This window comes from Echinops telfairi, unplaced genomic scaffold, assembly GCF_000313985.2.
Source record: "Echinops telfairi isolate 266 unplaced genomic scaffold, ASM31398v2 ScPeMD7_443;HRSCAF=831, whole genome shotgun sequence".
Taxonomy (NCBI): Eukaryota; Metazoa; Chordata; class Mammalia; order Afrosoricida; family Tenrecidae; genus Echinops; species Echinops telfairi.
The window spans coordinates 77,275,603-77,297,974 of record NW_022104341.1 but is presented as its reverse complement, the minus strand read 5'-3'; the positions used below and the strand labels follow the sequence as shown (position 1 = coordinate 77,297,974).

The window sequence follows — 22,372 nt, the reverse complement described above, 5'->3', positions numbered from 1 at the left end:
CTCTATCTTTTGATAGCCCGGTACCAATAGCTTTCTTCACCACATTTGCTTATGCACACGTTTGTCTTCAGTGATTGTGCTAGTAAAGCGGGCACCCACTGATATGATTTTTAGTTCTTTGATGCCTGATAACTGGTCCCTTCTACACCTCGTGGTCAGACAGGCTTGTGTGCTTCTTCCATGTGGGCTTTGATGCTTCTCAGCTAGATGGCCGCTTGTTTGTCTTCAAGCCTTTAAGACCCCAGACGCTATATATTTTGATAGCCAGGCACCAGCTGATGGATCTTTTTATATTCAGCTGTGGTTGATGTGAATACTGCCCCCTTGTGAGAGTAACAGCTACGTAAAAAAACAAAACAATACAAAGAATGGTAAATCATAGGAAACTTTAATGAACTGTATTGACTGAACTATGCCAGGTATCATCTTTTGATTAAGGCTATTGTTATATATTATTTTCATTAGCAAACCATCCCATAACAATGGATTGTGTAGAGAAGAATGTAAAGAAAAGAAAATACAGTGAGGAATTTTTAGTTTGGTTTTACCTCAATAATTACAGCAAGAATTGAGAAACCGCAATGTGTTGTTATTTGCTGTGAAGTTCTATCAGCCAAATCTATGAAGCCGAACACACTAAAATGCCATTTTGATATCAAGCATCGGAGCTTTGCTGGCAAGGACACCAACTATTTTAGAAGCAAAACTGATGGACTCAAGAAAGCCAGACTTGACACTGGCAGCAAGTACCACAAACAAAATGTAACAGCCATTGAAGCTTCATATTGGGTGGCACTCAGAATCGCCAGAGCTATGAAACCTCACACCATTGCTGAGGATTTACTGTTGCCATTGGCCAAAGACATTGTTCGAGTTATGATTGGGGATGAATGTTATGAAATTGAGTGCAATATCTTTATCTAACGACACTGTTCACAGAAGAATAGATGACATGTCTGCTGATATTCTTGATCAAGTAATCCAGGAAATTAAATCTGCTCTACTTCCAATATTTAGCATCCAGCTTGATGAAGCTACCGATGTTGCAAACTGTTCACAGTGATTGGTTTACGTGAGGTATATTGATGGCGACTTTGAAGATGAGTTTCTTTTTTGCAAACCTCTTGAAATGACAACTACTGCACGTGATGTATTTGACACAGTTGGTTCATTTCTGAAAGAGCATAAGATCTCTTGGGAAAAGGCTTATGGTGCTTGTACAGATGGTGCTCCAGTTATGCTACGATGTTGGTCTGGATTTCAACGTTTGACACTGAATGAGTCACCAAAAGTCATGTGAACTCACTGTATGATTCATCGGCAAAATTAGCAACGAAGACACTGCCACAAGAGTTACAAGCAGTAATGAAACGTGTCATAAGCTCTGTCAATTTTGTAAAGGTGAGCACTGTAAACAGTTGACTGTTTTCGCAACTGTGCAACGAGTTGGATGTGCTGAACCATGCTCTGCTATTTCACAGTGAAGTGAGATGGCTATCAAGAGGAAAAGTTTTAAAATGTGTTTTTGAGCTTCGTGATGAATTTAAAACGTTTTTTAATCAGAAAGCAAGAATGCAGTTCAAAGCAATTTTCAGCGATAAAAAGTGAACTGCAGAAAATCACTTACTGGTTGCCATCTTGAATGAGTTAAATTTATCTTTGCAAGGACCAAATGCAACATGCCTTGATTTGTCAGAAAAGATCTGATAATTCCAAATGAAACTCAGCTTTGGAAAAAAAAAATTGGATGAAAATAAAATTTATATGTTGCCTACCTTATCTGCTTTCTTTGAGGACCATGACATTGAACCAAACAAAAGGATTACGATGATAATTTCTGTGAAAGAACACTTGCATACATGCTTGAAGACGAAATTTCATTGTACTTTGCAAATCTACCTGACACCCCATTTGCACTTGCCAGAAGCCCATTCACAGTCAGAGTTGAAGATGTTCCTGAGACAGCACAAGATAAGTTCACTGAACTTATTAACAGCCATGCAGTGAGAACTGATTTCTCTACAATGCCAGTTACAAAATTCTGGATCAAATGTTTGCAGTCATATCCTGTTTTGTCTGAAACTGTGTTGCGCCTTCTTCCATCTGCAACAACATATCTTTGTGAAACAGGGTTTTCCAGCTTGTTGGTTATCAAGTCTAAATACAGAAGTCGACTTGTTGTGGAAGATGATCTTTGTTGTGCTCTTGCAAAGACTGCCCCAAGAATTTCTGATATGGTGAGGAAAAAAGCTATCTCAACCTTCACACTGGCACTGGCTTTTTACACATACTGTCACAAAATGTAGCAATGTAGTTTACTGTTGTTATATTAAGACTGTTAACCCATGCTACACCATGCTTCAAGACAAAATTCCATTTATTTGTAACTAGAAATATTTCAAAGTATATAATTACACATTGCTTTTGTGATTAATCACTGCTTTAATTATGTTCAATTTGTAACAATGAAAATATATCCGGCATATAAGATATTTACATTATGATTCATAACAGTAGTAAAATTGCAGTTATGAAGTAGCAGCAAAAATAATTTTATGGCTAGGGGTTACCACAACATAAGGAACTATATTAAAGGGTCGTGTCACTAGGAAGGCTGAGAACAGTGTGTTAGAGAAATAAGGGTTAAAAGTCTGAGGCCAAATAGGCTGACCCCTTGATTTTCATGGATTGGAAGGGGGAGGTGGGGTTGAGGAGAAAATAAAAACTCCAAAAAATGTTATAAAATGTTTATTACTTGCCTCTTATCAGCTGTTCTCATACTCCCTCCCTGGCTTACTGTACCCCCTTCATAATTGCTCTCTATAAATGATGCCTGACTACTTACACATTATGAAAATAATTGTACCAAAAATCAGTATTCTAAGAACAGCAGCTGGCTTATACTTAAATGTGTATAGGCTTTTTTTTAAGAGCTAGAGAAACTATAATACAATAAAACACAAACATATGCTTAAAGAAAAGACACCAATCTATTTCCTAGGAATTACTTGGACATATAAGAAAGATGATGTTACCTTACTCCCTAATTTTCAACTAACAGATATCTACGGTATTTACCCTTCAATTTTTTTGTGGTATATTTGTCAGATTCTATTATCAAAAGTAGGACCCCTGGTGGCAGAGTGATCTTCATGTTTGGCAGTTCTAAACTACCAGCAGCTCCATGGAAGAAAGAGTGGACTTTCTACACCTATAAACAGTTAATAGTCACAGAAACCCACAGGGGGCCACTGTGAGTCAGCATTGACTTCATGGTAGTGAGTGTGGGTTTTTTTTGGTTTATCATCAAAAGTACTGGGTACTAAAGCTTATTTGTAGACTGATAATATCCAGAATGATGGGCAAATATTGGGGAAAAATTCAGAAACTAGTTTTAGTTTCCACATTTGGGTTTAGTTGATGGAATTAAATATCTTTTTTTAATTTCTCAATTTCACTATTAGTGTTTATAAAAGAAGAAGAGTCTGCTACTAATTTAAATGGCATAAGTGATATGATTAGTAAAAATTCTTTAAAAATAATCATGGATGTAAAATTATTAACAGAGACAGCAGAAAACAAACATCTTTTACGAGACCTTTTTGGTTTTAAGCAAGAAGAAAAGCAAAAGACATGATGCAATATACTAAAAACAAACAACTAAAAAGATATTTTATTCTAGAAATGTCTTCAGTTTAGAATTAGATAACCTATGTAAGAACTGGATCAGTATCTCTGGCAGTCATATTTACTTGAATCTGTATATCTTAAAACACACAGCTAACTAGTGATAAGGAGAGAATATTTGCACTTCAATATAACACTACAGGCAGTCACAGAATAGAAAAGGGTTCAGTAACAGAGCACAAAGAGGCAAAAGTTTAGTATTAAGCTAAACCTTCACACATCTGAAGAAGGTAATGATTTTTTAAATTCTGTGACTCTCATAGAATTCGATATCTAGACTATCCAAAGCACAGAGTGCGAAGGAGAAAGGCCAAGGAGAAGACTTGTAAGGCATCAAGAAAGCTCTAGTCCAGTGACTTTCAAAGTAAGTTATGTAGTTCCCTGGGGAGGAGGCTAGAATGACCCAGGGGTCAAAAGCAGATAGCTACATTTCATCCTGTATTATGGACCACAGTATAAAAGTTTTTAATTGCTAGGGGGCACTGGGAAAATTTTTTATTTGACAGAAGGCAAGTAAGTTTCGGAACCTATGATTTAGTGCATGGGGAAAATACGATTTGATAAAAACTTAAGTGTTGTTCTTTTGGACTTGTCAACAGTAGCAGTTTGTCATTATTCTTTTCAAATAATAGGTTGCAAATAGATTTGTTCTTGATAACGGCACCAGTAAAAATGCATATTTCTGAATAGCATCAATCAAATTACTGCAGACAAATTCTGCTTATTATATTTTCACAAATGCTTTGATTTAGCTACCACCAGGTCATTTCATTTACACTAGGTAAGAAGTAGAGAGGGACGTGTCCAAAGGAGAGTTAAAAGAAAAAAAAAAAGCTCATACACTGCTCATATAAAATTATCTCAAGAACAATTTTAAATGGATAATCTTCTATTTTAAAAATACTGATGATTGTATTATAAACAGGTTAGCTATCATCTATATACAGACAGGGTTGTTCTCAATTGAATGAGGCCATCACCTTTTGTCCTTTCACTCTTTCCTTTCCTTTTACTACTGTTAGGAAACTATTCACAAGTGCACCCTTGGACAGCGCTGAGCAGTAATTATGACTTGCTGACAAAAAGATATGAACAATTACGGAGCCCATTTTGAAACCCTATACTAATAAAGTCATTAGATGCTGCCCTTGCCATGATCCTTCTAAAAGCTTCTGAAGTTACAAGAACACACGGCATTGTTTGCAGGGACAATTGCTGCTGGCAGAACGCAAACCTTGAGTTAAACCATGCTGCAAATTGATCTTGACATTCTGTTAAGACCGCCACTAAAAATCAAACGCAGAGGAGAAAAGGAGAAAATGAGTGGGTAGGATGTAATCATGGAACAGGAGGGGTTCCTCCTCACCTCTTCTCCTCCCTCTTCACAAAACAAGCCAGGGAGAAAATGACAAACTCTCCTGGTGTTTTGGAACCTTTATTTTAAAGCATTAATTAAGCCCTTGACCTGGGATGTTCAGGATGGCGATATACTTCCTTTAAAAGTACTGGAAGAAAAATTTTGCACAGATGGAATAAAGATATTTGGGGAAATTATATGACAAGCTGGAATGAAGGCTCTCTAGAAGTCTTAGTACCCTGACCACAACATGTCCATCTGTTTTATTAACTACCTCTGCTGAATCTATATTTGCTCCTAGGGTAGCAGCTGGAAATTAACACTCCCTGAGTCTCCCAACACAGAACCCACACCTGGGCTATATTTGCTGGATCACAAGAAGTATAGGGTTAGAGTAGCCAGGCATGAACCACTGAGTGGTTTGGAATTAAGGGTTAGCCACTGTGAATATGACTAATTACTGAGATGGAAAGTGCAGGTGGAGAGAGCCCACTGATAATAAGTACTTTAAGTCAATTAACTCTTGCCCAAGATTAAGTAATGTGGAAAACTATCACTTGAATATTAAGGCTAACAAATACCTGTCAGTGCAACAGTGGAAGTTTGCAGTGACCTGACACACTGCCCCCAAGGGCATAAGTTCAAAAGCTACTATTCAGACAAGAGCATTCCCATCTATAAACACTGGTAGTGTGCAAGCAGAATTGAATACAATGTGATGCATATGTTACATGCAACCTCTGTAGCTCAGACACTGTCAGCAATTCCTAGGACGCTGTCTGCTGCTATTCTGAACACTGCCTAGAAAGCGTGTGCGTGCAATGCCTGATTTAACACTTTGTAGCATGGACACTGATGTGGGAAACATTTTCACCTCAGGAACTTACTCAAATAAAGCAAGTCATTCTTCAGCACTCATAGTTGGCTGATTACCCACTTGGCACTAAAACAGTTAAATTCAAAGCTTCAAATTGGTTTGTTCCATTTCAACCCTCTACTGAGAATTTGCTTTCCCACCTTAGATATACTGAATCAGAATTTACATTTTAACAAGACCCCCAAGTGATTCTTCTGGATACCTAAACTGAAAACCAAACTCACTGCCACTTAATCGATGTCACTCAGCGACCCTAGAGGACAGGGTAAAACTGTGTCTGTGAATTTCCGAGACTGTAACTCTTTATGGAAGCAGAAAGTTCTTTCTTTCTTTCATGGAGCAGCTGGTGGTTTTGAACTGCTGACCTTTCAGTTAACAGCCCAATGTGTCACCACTATGCAACACTATTACATAAGAATCAGTAAATATAAAAATGATCTGGAGAGCTAACAAAACTGTAGTTTTTGATTCAATATATTTGGGGTGAAAGAGGGCTCGAAATGGACCAAACCAGTTAGAAGGCAGGCTTGGTTAAATTCAATGCTTTAATATTAGTTTCTAGAATTAGATCACATAAAACAGCACCTATGTAGGTTGGAAAAATGAGATATTTATTTTATAGGTTCCTACTCCCGAATTAAGGGATACTCATAAACCACTTACCGTGTTTCCCCGAAAGCAAGGCATCCCCTGAAAATAAGACCTACTTACAGTTTTGCCTCTCGCTGAAATATAAGGCATCCCCCGAAAATAAGACCTCCGCGAACATAATACGGTCCCCCGAAGCTACCGTAACTCTGGACCGTAACGGTGGGCGCCGCCACGCAGCTCACTGTTGGCTGCAGCACAGCCGGAGCAGACAGGAAGTGCAAGTAAATGTGCCATAGATTGTTATACATGGAAATAATGGTAGTAACAAGAAATTCTTGATACTGTAGGATTCAGTTTGTCTGGTTATGCTGGTTTGTGATGACAACTACTACCATACCGTATACAGGTAATAAATTTCCTTTTTTTGGGAAATAAATGTGTACTGTATTCTTCTTCATGGAAAAATAAGACATCTCCTGAAAATAAGACCTAGCACATCTTTGGGAGTAAAAATTAATATAAGATACTGTCTTGTTTTCGGAGAAACAGGGTAATAGTGGTCAATACTGGTTGACTATCTTATATATTGGAAGTGTCTTTCCTTGATGAAGCAACTTTATCCAAGAATCTATAGCTCAACATGGAGGATAGTGATTAACTAATGCTTCCATGTACCCCAAAGGCATCCAACTAGCCCTAAGAAATCAAAACCTATCACTCTCCAGTTCATCTCAACTAATAGTGACCCTCTATCAGAGTTCTGTAGAAAAGGAGCAAAAGAGGAAAGCCCTAGACAAGATGGACTGACACAATGGCTCCAACAATGGGTTCAAACGTAAGAACAAATTCGGGGTATGGTAGCGTTTCCGTCTGTTGTACATGGAGTTGTTGAATTAGAACCAACTCGATGACACTTAACAAAAATAGGATTTCTGAGCTGCACAATTTTATGGGAGCAGATAGGTTTCTCCCATGGAACAGCTGGTAGGGTTGAAGCCCCAACCTTGCAGTTGCATCCCAGCACCTCCAGGGAAAAACAAATTCTGTGTTTTATATTGTTAGTTCTGATGGTGCCCAATGGAACTTGCCTGGCTTATTTCATAGTGTAGCTACTTTAGCAGTTATAGCCTTATGAACATATTTATGTTAATCATTATTACCACCCCTGAAGAAGGTTTAGTAGCATCCCAGGATGGTTCAATTTGGAGGCAAATTGTTTCTGGGGTATCATACAGACATTTGGAAAGCTTTTTTAAAAAAAATCTGGAAACAGTAAGTTAATTCATTTGTGTTGCCATTCAAGCCTCTTCCTAGATGGCCTGGATTGCCTGAGATACATGAGCATTGGCCAAATATTCTCTATAGGACTATTAGAAGGCATAACCCAGTATGGAAATTTCTAGAGCATTCTGCAAGTTGAATAAAGGCTTTAGCTTTATCAATCCTATTAGTGGATGAGGAAGAACACACAATCAGAAGGATATAACAACATTACTAATATTCTTCCTCCTATTCAATGTTCTGTTAAATCTATTATTTTTCAATAAATCTTTTAGAGATTAAATTAAGATTAAAATAAGTACAGAACTATCTACTATCTTTTAAGGTACAGGGTAAAGAGTTGGGGTTGCAGACATAGCTTTCTAGTCTCAAGGAGCTGATATGGCAGGGTGATGACCAAACAGGTAAGGAATGTCAGTAATACAAATTAATATAGGAATATATAGAAGCATGTGAAAGTTGGTTAAAGAATATGGTAGAATGAAGACTTGCTACCTTTGAGTTATGGTGTTGGAGAAGAAAATTAAATATATCATGGACTGTCGAAGAATGAAAAATCTGCCTTGAAATACGTACAACTAGAATGCTCCTTAGAAGTTAAACGGTGAAGCTTCATTTCAGGTACTTCGGACATGTTATCAGGAGGGGGACGTCCCTGGAGAAGGACGTTAGACTTGAAAACATAAAGGGGTAGTGAAAAAGAGGAAGACCCTCAATGAGTTGGACTGACACTGTGGCTGCAACAACGGGCTCAAGCATAGTAATGATTGTAAGGACGGTGCAAGACTGGACAGCATTTTATTCCATTGTACGTTATTAGGATCACTACTGGTCAGAAGTGACAGTGACAACAACAACAACAACAACAACAACATATTATGGGGGTATACAGATCGTACAATTTAACCCAAGTTAAGGCAAGAGAAACATGGGGAGAGCCATGATCTCCTGAAGATGATACTTATTCTTAATTTTAAGAAAATACTCTTTTTTTAAGGAAAATATTCTTTTATAGATAAGCAGTCATACACTAAGAATACATGGTCCTCAAAAATATTTGTACTGTAATAGTTACATCCACGATGATTTTCTACATGTTACACATTCAAATGGGGTTATCAACTCTACTTTGTTATCTGCCTGTAAGAAGATGCCAGAATTGAGATGAATCATTAACAAAATTATTTCTTTGCATCTGTCCATCAGAATTGGTTGTACTGAATCATCTCTGGTTCTGATCATACAGGATTACATTAGTTGGGCAGCTTCCTCTATTTTTTCTCTCCTCCGCAATTATCTCAATCACTGATTCCTCATTTCAGATATCTAAATGTGAAGTTTTAAATATCAGTACCTTCTTTAAAGAACAGCAATTATTTGCAACCCAATAGACTAGGAACGCTACTAGTGAGAAAAAAAATCTTTGAACAGAAAGAGTAAAATTTGAATTCATCTTTTCACATGTCAACTTCTCAAGCCCTTCCCTTGTCCCCTAAAGTAGAAACCGTATGAATTTTCTCTACGATGGAGGCTATGAAGTTCAAGGAAAAACTCCATTATCCTTCAAGTGTTTTGAAGACCCCTCCTATAGTCCCAAAGTACCTTGTACATACCTTATATATTTGCTCTTATATCTGGTTTATCACCTAGACAATGAATGTTTACTCAACTTTTCACCCTCAGTGCATAGCACCACTCTTGGTTTATAGAAATATTCAGTAAACGTTTACTCAATGAGTATATACCTCCCTTAAGATATTTTTAAGTCATTTTTAGAAGCAAATGCAGGCTCTCTGTTAATATGATTGATTTGTGTTGTCAAATCAATTCTCACTCACAGTGACCCTACAGAGCAGTGCAAAACTGCTCCTTTGAGTTTCCTACATTGAAATAATTACAAGAGGAAATTAAACAAGTCTTTTCTCTTGCTCAATTGGTTGGTGAATTGGAACCACTGACCTTTCAGTTAGCAGCTGAATGAATAATCCTGTCAACTGAGCTCCTCGTTACTAGTGCCTGCCTATTTCCATTTTTCTCTGAGTTGAACCCCATCAGCAAATGAAAGACTGTATAATTCAATATGGACTACAACTCAACGTGAAAAAAATCCTCACAGCTTGCCCAATAGAAAATACCATGATAAACGAAGAAAAAGATTAACATTGTCAAGGATTTCATTTTGCTTGGATCCACAATTGATGGTCATGGAAGCAGCAGTCACGAGATCAAATGATATATTGCATTGGCCAAATTTGAGGCATAAGACCTCTTTAAAGTGTTGAAGAGTAAGGAGGTAACTTTGAGGACTAAGGTGGACCTGACCCAAGCCAGGCAACTTTGAATGGCTTCATATGCATGCAAAAGTTGGACTGCAGAATTGATGCATTTGAATTATGATGATGGTAAAGAATATTCCAAGTGCTATGTACTGTTAGAAGAACTACCAAATCTGACTTGGATGAAGTACAGTCAGATTGTTCCTTAGAAGAAAGGATGCCAAGGTTTATCCTCACGTATTTCAGACTTGTTATCAGGAGACCAGTGTGCTTGGAGAAGGACATTATGCTTGGTAAAGTAGAAGGTCAGCAAAAAGAGGGAGACTCTCAAGGAGATGAACTGACACAACAGCTGGAACAATAGGTTCACATATAACAATTGTGAGGATGATGCCAGACCAGGCAGTGTTTCCTTCTGTTGCACAGAGGGTCGCAATGAGTTGTAACTGACTCAATGGCATCTAATGACAACTAACAACCCCTTTCTAACTCTTTCCTTTTTAGATTTATCCTACTATTTCTACCACAAACACTGAGCAAATGAATATTTAGTAAATTATACTCTTAGGTACTTCTTAAGACTAGCAAAGCTTTTATGGCTATAGTTTAAAGAAAGGCCCTGAAATCCAACTAGACCTGCAAAGGTAAGACTATACAGTTTTCAAAGGAATAAACTCAAATTTACACGTGCAATGTTGAGATTATAATTAACATTCCTGAATAGAATCGGATACAAACATGTATTTAACAAATACTGAGTTTATTTCTCCTAGAAATTAGGTGCCTTGTTTAGTAAGACATATAAAATAACTAAGTCCTTCCAGCAGATCAGGAGCCTAGGCGGCATAGTGGATTATGCAATGGACTACAAGGTCAACATTTTGAACCCACCATCTGGTCCTCAGGTGAAAGTTGAGGCTTTCTACTCCCATAAAGATTTATAGTCTCGGAAACCCACACGGGCAATTCTCTTCTGTCCTACAAGGTCACAAAGAGTCAGAATCGACTCAATGGCAGTAAGTTGGTTTCCGTCTCAGCAGAGCACATTTAGTTGGGCAGAATCCAGGCACATGCTTTTACTGCTAAAGCTTGAAGTGTCAACACATATTTTGGATGTTTCCAGAGAAAGCTACAATTATTCTAAACCATTTTATATAGATATGGGTTGGTCAATTACATACTCAACTCAGAAAGAGTCATTTCTGATGTGGGAAATTCAAAACATCATCTCATAGTACAAAATAGTGGTATTCTATGGAAATCGGTTTCTTTAAAAATCTGGTTTGCTAGAGAAACCAAGATATTATAATGTGAAAGAGATTCATATTTTGTGACACTTACAGTCTTCCAACTTTACCAAACACATTCTCTTAGTTCAATATCCTTCACTTATATTCTTCATACATCAAAATTTCACAGTAAATTGTGAATGGAGGGCCAAGGCTTTTATAGACTTCATTAGAGCATTCCTTAAGCAAAAGTAAATTTACCTGCCAGTTCTTTCCTAATCGGGCATTAATGTCCTCAGTTATTATTCCAGACAAAACAACATCCAGGTTAAGTAGTTCTCAGGCCTAGGATTCTCTAAACCTATATGATTAGCCTGAACTATAGTACTCATACATGGGGCTAGAAACACAGTTCACTGAACAATTACAGTAGTCATAAAGAAATCATAGATCATAGGAAATCCAATTTTATTTGTATGCCTGGATACTACTTCTCCACTTCCAAGTCTCTAACCAACCCAGTTCAAAGTGATCCTATGTAGGGTTTCCGAGATGGTAAATCCTTATGGGAGCAGAGAGCCTCATCTTTCTCTTATGGCAAGATTGAATCACCAACTGTGCAGTTGGTAGCCTAGTACCAGCTCACAGCCTCACCACAGCTCCTCTCCCTTTCATATATTAAGGGAAATAAAAGAAGTTTTGCTGCTAGGATTCCAGTTCATACATGCGTGACTTTATTCTAAACAAGATGTGTTTAAGTATGTCTCTGTGACAAGTGATGGTTGCAGACAAGTTCTCTCAGGAATACATTTTCTAAGTCTCGTTAAGGAGCCTTAAAAAAGAAGTCCAATCAAAACAGTGGCTTCTGAGGGGATCCACTAGGCGAGTTCAATTTAAGGCAGAGAGGTCAGCTCAGAAAGTTATGACAACTATTAAGGAGTCATCTTGATCGTGTCTCTTAAAGCACACAGAGTAATCACTGGGGCTTATTAGGAAGATGTTTTAAGAAAACTGAAAGCTACATTCATGAGGAAAAGGCCAGGGAGGCTGTACCAAGGATTTTTTTCTCCCATAACAGTAAAGTTTCTGCTCATTCTCTTGGAAGTAAGGGCTGTCCTATGAAAATTTCATCGAGCAACTCTATTCTATTCATCCATCCCAGAGCGCTGACCTTATCCCTTTAGACTTCTTTTTTTCTCAAAATTCAAGGAACATTTAAAGAAACATAATGAGTTCCTAGAGCAGTGGTTTTCAACCTTCCTAAGACCGTAACCCTTTAATACAGTTCCTCGTGTTGTGGTGACCCCCCCAACCATGAAATTATTTTCATTGCTACTTCATAACTATAATTTTGCTACTGTTATGAATTGGGTGACCCCTGTGAAAGGGTCATTCAACCCCCAAAGGGGTCGTAACCCACAGGTTGAGAACTGCTGTCCTACCGGATGTTGTGCTGCAGTATATATAGGCGTTTACAGAGTTCTTCAGAGAAGGGCTAGAGATGGAAATACCTCAGAAGGGTCTAGACCTACATACATGCTATGTTAAGAAATAAAAATGTCACATTTTGATATTTTTATTTAATATAGGTTTCTATAAGTTTATAGCAATACTTTTTGACCTGTCTTCACATTAATCTACCCAACTTGCTGGTCATATGAAAGTATGCAAAGATGGTACAATTACATCACTGATCAATAAATATTAGTGGTAATGAAATAATAGTAGTCCTCTACTGAGTTAGTGAAATTTTGAGGTTTTGTTTCTCCATGTTAAAAGCATCAAATAGATCATGCACTCAATTTTCATGACAAACACCTTTAGATAAGTGTGGTGATAAATATCCAAGAAAGATCATAGAGCAGGAAATTCAATTACACACTTTTATTTAGATGTATCTATGACAAACAGTAAGAAAACTATGGCTAAGTTAAGCCTTTTTTGAGGCAACACATTAACTTAATTAGTTGATTTTTGTGCAGTTTTACGAATCTAAGGAAATCCCCTTTAGAAACAAGCCACTACAGTGATTTTTTTTATCTTGTATTTGTAAACTGTGTATTTTCCCATTTGCCTTACATAGAGAAATATTAATTGCTTTAGTTGAAAATTGTCTTTGATTCATAATATGTGTAACTGGATTTTAAATAAGGATACTAAGTATCTTAAATTTCAGAAATAATTCCATTTGTTCTCCCTACTCCATTTGTTTGTTCCATACATGTTTATTATCTTGAAAATTATTTTAAGTCTTTAATGTCACACTATTTTCATGACAGTGACTTAATCATGGGATGCTGCATTTTTTAAAATGTGGATTAAAATATCCTGTCATACTTCATAGTCAGTCCTGTAATTCATTGAGAAACAGCTCTGAAGCCTTAAACAAGGCCTTTATTTTGTGTTTAAAAAAGTGTCATAAGGAGTTAATAGGACACAGCTGTACTGGCTCTTTCTAATACGCAGCTTCTGTCGCTTTGGTCACCACAGGTGTCTCTGTAACCTGCAAACTCTTATTACTAGTGTATCAAAGTTGTGCTACTTAACAGACTTCTTTAGTAAAACATAACAAAGCAATTACATGGCTGTTGATTGCTAGTCATAAAAAAAAAAGCAAAGCCCTCAAACACTGTTTTTCAAAAGAAACTACACTGCAATTTTTTGTCATTGTAAAATAAAAGGAACTAAGGAATTAAATGGAGGATAGAACAAAATAACAGCAGGTAGCCAGCTGAACTTAGCCACTACAGATGGTTTAGAAATAGTGTTTCCTTCTCCATCAAGTTGTGGATAAAAGGAAAGGAGGAGATTCCTTACTGCCAGTGAATGGCAAAAGGTTTAGCCAAGTCTCCAGCCTATGTATTTTGCCTCATGAAAGACCTTCGATGCTGCATTTTTATCTGTTTTTGGCACTGCTTTTCATCACCTTTAACTGAGTGTGAATAATAACCTGATTTAATTTAAACAAATACAGGTGCTAAAGGTTCTTTATTTATGTATAACAGGGAAGATTTCCAAAGCAGACAAAGTCATCCTATGAAATTTCCTAACCATCTGCTTAAAGATATGTAGTATTAAATGAAGAAATTGCTTCAACATTCTTTTGCCTCACATTTAAAGGAGGAATTATCTTTCTTTTCAGATTCAAGTTATATATATAAAAAAAGCCTGAATAATAACCAAAACTTCAATGAGCCATAAAATAGTAGAAAGACAAATCTGATGATTTTGAATTGTCCTATAATTGCTTAAATTAGTTAACTATTATAGACTTGCTTTAAAATGAATTAATCTAATCTCCCTGTTCACAAACCAGCAGACTGTGATTACGATAGTGTTAACACACTCAAAGTAGCATCATGTGATGTTGTGGCCACATGTGTAATTAAACACGATGGAATAAATTTTATGTGAGAAACTCAAACAGGTAAAATATGAAGAATTATTTATCACAGATATTGTGATTAACATACTAAGTAAACTTATACTGACAGCTAGGCAAGGGATTATTTTTCCCTATTGAGAATATGAATGTATTGCTAGCTGTGTGCAAAAGAATGTGTGCAATAAAGCGATTACATCAATTAGCATATGCTAGAGTTAAGCTATTACCAATACCACTGGACTGGTCCAGAATATCCTGCCTTCTTCACTGAAGCTAAAAAAGTAAACTTACCACTAAGAGCCTATGTTAGATTTGTCTTGCCTTTTCAGAACATTATTAGAAATTTGGATTTTTTTCTAATGTCCAACAACCTAATAGAAACTTACTGTAACTTATTGCAACAAAGACTAGAGAAATATATTTTTGTTTTGGGGCGAATCTTTGATTAAAAAGAGTTTTTTATAAGTCAATGGATATTTTCACAATAATAAATAGCTATGTGTATTCTAATGAAATGTAATGGTAGAAGATTTAATCTGAGGCTGAGAAACGTTAATAATGAAAACAAGCACAGCGATGACTTAAAAAAAAAAAAGAAGAAGACGCCCAACTTCTAGCTTGTGAACAGCATTATTACCTTGCTCTGTTAGCATCCTTTGTCAGATCCCAAGCCCAGGTTATAAAATTTTGACTCAGATAAGAGACAATGGATTCAGCACACAGCATTTGTGAGCAGAACACGTTGGTTAATACACTTTCATCATGGTGGAGGTAGATAGCAAGAAGCTTTCTCTGAAAAGAGAAGAAAATAAACAATAAGCAATTAAATTATCCACTAATGTAATATTTCTTCAATGGTGTAAAGGCACAATTAAGAATCGCAAAGACAAATATCCAATGCTGTACCGTGAAAGAACATGTTAACACTTTGGGTTCCTAAAGCATCTACTAATATGGATGAATTTTGCTTCCCTACACTCTTAAAATGCAAAGATGATTATATCTCCTATTGTACAGATGTCTGTTGCAGATTTCGATTAACGTATGTAAGTCTGTTTCAAGCAGAAACTGCAAAAAAAGTGGTAATTTAAAAAATAAAATGGATTTACATTCTTCACATTTCAAATACATTTGACATAAGAGAAATACTAATTTTAATTATTCAACTATGCAGAGAAAAATACTAAACTCAGCTGGCAAATCTCACATATATGGGAGAGGTTCAAAACAATGTGGGAAATGAAATGAAAACTATAATGGATTTTTTCTTGAACTTTCTAAATGCCCCCTCATACAGATTTTTTTTTTTCTCAAAAACCTGAACACAGAATTGTCTTTTCTACTTGAATGGGAAAGTCTGAAGTTTTATTTCAGTTCCAAAGTTAATTTTCAAAATCCTTAAGGTGTTCTCTTATTTATTTGCACAAGTGCCCTCTATCATAGTTGGGTATGAAAATAACCAAAACTATAAACTGAAATTGTATAACATAATTTACAACATGTTAGCTTTAAAGACAAAAGTCTACATTGCTCAATAAGGTTTTAGTGCTACTCTGGTACAAGAACTGTTTAAGATTAGCTATAATTATTACATGGGAAGATAAGATTTATGATAAAGGAAACAAACAAAAAAACCAACTTGTGAAATTTGCTCAAAGAAAAATTTCAAGAATTTTCTCTTCATATTAAATGAACATGATGAGAGTAAAGGGTAAGTTGATATATGAGAATCTAAGCAAAAAGATCTTTATTGATAAAAGGCTTTCCCCTTGCTATCTGAAAATAGAGCCTTCCTGTGACAAACTTTGGTAAGCTGAAATGGCTTACAGCAAAATGCAATTACTATTAAGTTACATGGGAAACATTTTTGAGTATGTCAAGACCCAAAAATAACAGAGCAAATCATACCAAATAACACACGAAACCTAAAAGATAGTGCTCACAGAGTTCTAAGCTAAGGTGGTTTGATGCTGAGACGCTGAGTGTAGTTCCTGGCAAAGGAGCTGGGCGATGCCATTCTCATTGATCTGGGTAGGCGCTGCCTCTTAAAAGGCTCGCTGCAAAACAAACGCTCAACACTAGTTTCGCTTTTTGCCTTATATTGTTTATAGATGAAAATCCTCTTGGGATTTCTTTCAGTTAGCAAAAGCAGGTACTGATATAGGTCTTTTGTAAAAGCAAAGTAGCGTGAAGTGAACTTTTAAAGAGTAAGGAATATCTGTACAGTATAGGGCTCAAGCTGATGAAAGGCTAAACAAGTCTGTGGTTTGAAATTTCCTCGACAAAAAAAGCCAAATTATAACAATAAAAAGCAATCACAAAAATTTCCTTCAAAGGCAAATTTTACAGCAGATGAGGGTAGCCAGACCTACTATTTGAAGAGGGACTGTTATTTTGATACCAGTATCTACTTTAATTCCTAGAATAAATGTGAAAAACAGGTATTCTTACATTAACATATGAGGAAATTGAGGCTTAGACCAGCTGATATGAACCCAATCCCACAGCTAGTTGGACAGCAGTACACTAGAAATGAAAGCAGACAGTCTGACCTCCAAGCACTGTGTTCTATTTCTGATACAAGAGCCAGAGAAGAGAAATCAATCACACTGTGGTCACGGATGCAGGACTCACAAAAGAAGGAGATGGTATAATGGCCACTGCTCATAACATCAGTGCTTCTTGAGTTCTCAGAAATATAATGTAAAGGGAATCAGAATAGGGCTCTTGCGTGTAAGAGGGCCAGCTGATCCCCACTCTGCTTTTATGTGTTAATTCATTTATCCATTTGCTCTACAACAGCAGTTCTCAACTTGTGGGTCATGACCCCTTTGGGTGACCCTTTCACAGGGGTCACCCGATTCATAACACTGGCAAAATTACAGTTATGAAATAGCAATGAAAATAATTTTATGGTTGAGGGATCACCACAACATGAGCAACTGTATTAAAGGGTCACAGCATTAGGAAGGTTGAGAACCACTGTTCTACAAGGAATTATTGAAATACTCTTTTGTGCCAAGCCCAGCAGGAGGTGATAAAATGGTGAATAAGACTCATTGTTTCTTCATCTATGTTGATGTCTACATATATCATTACCTGGCAGTGAGTTTGTTTTTTGCTTGGAGAAAGTTTGTAATCAGATACATTGTTAGAGAGATTCCTATTTGGCAAATCTTTACTCATCCTTTAAAGCTCAAAGCAAATGTCTCTATAAAACCTTTCCTGAGTGCTCCCTCATGCAGAGCCATGTGCTTCCTTTTCTGGGTGTCTACCTATTCCTACTAATATTTGCTTACCAGTTTTCCATCCAACTAAGTCTCTCAAGGAGAAGCCTGGTCTGTCTCGGTCTTCTTTGCATTCCCAAGTTAGCATAAGTTCCAGTGTGTTTAATGAAATAATCTAAATTTGCTACCAATGTATGGCGAAAACAAAGGCATTCAATGATAATGGCAATACCAAATAAATCAGTTTTCGTACACAAATCAACAAATCTGCTGCTTTGGGAAAAGGAATGTGAACCTGACAGCACAAATAAATTCAGAGGCCCTCTTCTTAGGAGTGCTCCAGCTCAATAGATAGAGGGATGACAACCTCTAATGTTGCTTGATCGTATCTCAGCAACTACATTTAATGAGACATTGGGAACAAGAGACCTGTCCACTTTTAAATCAGCATATTTCCAACCAACAATGGCAATGGCTAAATCTTTAAAATGCCTATTTCTCTCAAGAACACTGCAATGGAACACTAGAGTTTGGGAAAGAGCTTAGTGATTTACATTGCTATCTCACTGATTTAATTTAAATGTTTTTCCAAACCAAATACACATGTGCCGAATAGGCTACTAAGAAACCCAACATGCAGAGTTCCCTATAAGTGCAGCCTACAGTGTTGACTGAAACTAAACTTGGAAATCCAGGGCACTAATGCACAATATCAAGCAATAAAACAGCATCTCTTTGGCAATATTTAATTTAAAAAAGAAGAAAGAGGCAGGCGAAGATCAGGCACTGTCTGTTTTGGGGGATCAACCATTCTGCATTTCAAAGCACTGGTCCCTGCAATATCCAGGTTACTGTGCTAGAATCTCCACTATTATATCGCAGTTGTGAGAGGGAGGGCAGAGATGTGTTTACTCAGTGATTAGGCCCTTAGAATAAGCCTCAGAGCTCCTAGAGAGCCAGCTCACCACTTATTCATTTGGGCCAATTCACAAAGCCTAGGAAGATTAAACATCCATGCTGAGAAGACAAGCGAATGCAGACGGTGAAAAAGAAATAAAAATTCTTTAAAAACTCTGAGATGACTTCATTATTTTTCCACAAGGAAACTTTAGGAAAGTGTTTAGTTAGAGAAAAACCCACATTGACCTCTCTCTAAACCCTTAATCTTTCCTTTGTGGTGGAACTGCTTTGTGGTAAGCGACTGGCTCGCCTCGCCCCTCTTTTCACTGGAAGCGGAGAGAAAAAAGGCTCTGGAGAAACAGTTTTCGTTCCAGGGACACAAACCCTGACACTGTTAAACATGAGATGCCAGGAAAACATACTTAAAAAAAAAATTCCCATTTTAAGCCCTACACTGAAATGTGATAATGGAAATGATTTTTTAAAAAGTAAAAGAAAGAGTCTTCAGACTGGGGGTACTTCCACGGTTAATTTCAAAATAGAAAATGAACAACTTTAAAATAATTGTCACTCTGATAAAATAAGTTTTCAACATGCTCATTTTTTCCTTCTACTATGTGATAGTGAATAAACACAATAAACAGGTAATGAATAAAACATTCAGATTCTTGATAATATGCAAATGCTATTAAATTTGGGTATCATAAACCTCAGATTAAATGATACACAAATAAATCAAAGATTTTGATTTTATTCAGCTCAATTAGGCAGAGGCTAAAATAGTAGGAACTGGGTCCAACATATCAACCAATGTGCGATTGGATAAATGGCAAAAAAATGAGAGAACAACTTTTGTGGGGAAGGGGCATCTAGTATATTAAAAAAGGAATAGGAAAAACGTTTTATTTTCCATTACTACAATCAGCTGTTTTCCTTTGGCCCACTAATAATTTAATTCAAAAGAATTTACAGATTGCCTATATGTTAGCATTAAGAATACTTTGGTGAATGAAAAAAAATCCTCTTTGCCCTCAAAGAGTTAAGACGGGAAGGAGGTACGTGGGGAAGTAAAAATCTAACTGCATTGGGCCTCTAAACAGGTCAGCAGTTCAAAACCACCAGCAGCTAGCTCCACAATAGAAAGATGAGACTTTTTACTCCGGGAGTTTTCCATCTTGGAAACTCACAGGGTAGTTCTAATCTGTCCTATAGGATGACTCTGAGTTGGAACTGATTCACCTGCAGTGAGTTTTTTTGTTTTTGTTTTTAAATAATAAGTGCAAGGTTGAAGTGTTAAAAACTACATTTTATTAGTTCATTCTAATTTAGTACAGGGTCTTCATAATCATAGGAAACAAAGACAATTGAACACTACCCAACGTTTTGTCAAGACTCCCTCTTAGTAGTCTAATCTTTGTCTAACATGGTGTAAAATCAAGTCAAAGTAACACATCTATCCTAAACTAAGCTCTGCCACTTACCAGCTAGCTGTGCCTATGGGACAGGATGGGTTATTGTAATTATCCTGGATAAAGTAGGTAAAGTACCACTTTACAGTACTGGCTGATAATGAGTCCAGAAAAGGTGTGTCAGGATGAAGATTCCTGGACTATGGTGAAAAATCAAAGATTTTAAAAGCAAATTCAAGAGAAATAATTGATATGAAACTGTGTTAAAGATTAAACAGCTCAACAAAAAAAAAAGATTAAACAGCTCCTTTATTTTTCCTACTACTGATAATGTGTTAAGGGCCTCACGAATTTACACATTTTTAAACCCAGGAGCTAGGAAATGACAAGCTGACAATGACCAATGTGATCTGGCCTTGAGTTAAAGTAGGTGTTGTATTTAGAAACAGCATCATAACATCATATATCATTAGAACAGGAAGCAATACCTTAAAACAAGCCAGGCATAGAACAGACAGAAAATATTTGCTGTCAGTATGAAAAGGAAGTGTTGCGGTTTCTTTATGAAATATCAGAACATTCAATAGTTGGAGTGTTCAATGATGTTAAAGCTAGTAAGACAAATATTTTCGAAAATGGCAGTTAATAATGTTCCTTTCCCTGCAACCCACCTGAGGAGTTTCAGTGTACGATTTCCGGTAAGAAATGACTTTTTAGTATACACTGGCACTTGTTTTATTTCTCCTTCCTCCCTCTTAGTTCCCCTTCCTATCATCAGTGTCATCACCACAACAACCAGAATTATTATCAATATCATTATTAAATGCTATTTGGCAAGCACTGTATTAAAAACTCTCCAGAGTCCGGGTGGTTATGCACTGGGTTGCTAATTGCAAGGACAGCAGTCCAAAACCACCAGCCACTCCTTGAGAGAAAGCTGGGGGTGTCTACTCCCATAAAGAGTTACAGTCTCGGAACCTCATAGGGGCAATTCTATCTTGTCCTAAGGCAGTGGTGTTCAACCTGTGGGTCAGGACCCCTTTGGGGGTCGAACAACCCTTTCACAAGGGTTGCCTGATTCATAACAGTAGCAAAATTATAGTTATGAAGTAGCAACAAAAATAATTTTATGGTTAGGGGTCACCACAACATGAGGTATTAACTGTATTAAAGGGTCGTGGCATTAGAAGGTTGAGAACCACTGTTCTAAGGGGTCGCTATGAGTTCACATTGACTTGATGGCAGTGAGTGTGGTTTGGTAATAAGAGCTCCGTATGTGTGGTCCCACCCAGATGCAACTCTGAAGACAAGTCTGATCATCTTCATTCTAAAAATAAGTCTTGAAGATTATGTAGCAGTTTTACTCAACATACATGGCAATCAAGTTGGCTAACACTAACAACAAGAAGCAGAGTAATAAAACAGAAAATATGGAAAGCAGCACCTAACTCACTAGCAACAAGTTGAATCTGACTCAAAGGCTGTAAATTTGACAGGGGCAGAAAGACTCAGTTTTTTCGGGAGGAGTCACTGGTGGGTTAGCAGCCCAGCGCTTACCCAACAGTGCCAACAGGGCTCCTACGGCAGCACACAACTCTGCACTAATGTTTTCTTGTTTACGTACTTCAAAGCACAGGGATCTGTAAGAGGAGAGAAGACTTTTCGGATACTGTTATTCTAAGGGTGGTAATACAATGTGTTTTAAGAAAGAAAAAAAATATGAGCGGGAATATAAAATACACCTTGAAAGGCAGTGGTAAACAAACATTCTTTGCTCTCATATTTTGGTCATTTAGTAAGGAAAAGAACCTACCGTGCACTTATCTATGCTGTTTCCAAATTTTACTACGAGTGGGGGAGGTATACGGGGAAAAAGACTGATTATACACTAAAATTAGTTTATCAAAAATATACTGATAATAATAATGCATTCTTGCTGAAAATCTTAGGAATTCCAATGATTTTTGGATACACGTGTTCAGCAGTTTTTAAAATATTGTCAAGTATTGTCCAGTGGGTCAACTAAGATGTAGAATATTGTGAATTAAAAAAAACAAGCTAAACTAGTTTGTGCATATACTGAAGTTAATTACCTTTTGGTGACACAGTAAATTTTTATTTTCTATGTCTTTATTCTTTTATTTAGGTTAATT

At 36.8% G+C, this 22,372-nt stretch overlaps 1 protein-coding gene across 1 annotated transcript in view; it reads right to left on the bottom strand.

The window, feature by feature from the left end:
• FAF1 (Fas associated factor 1) overlaps positions 1 to 22,372 on the bottom strand; it is a 525,932-nt gene that overhangs the window by 127,026 nt on the left and 376,534 nt on the right. Inside the window, exon 13 of the mRNA XM_004699438.3 lies at positions 15,321 to 15,475. Within this exon, the coding sequence (XP_004699495.1) occupies positions 15,321 to 15,475 (155 nt within the window). The remainder of the gene's footprint in view (positions 1 to 15,320; positions 15,476 to 22,372) is intronic.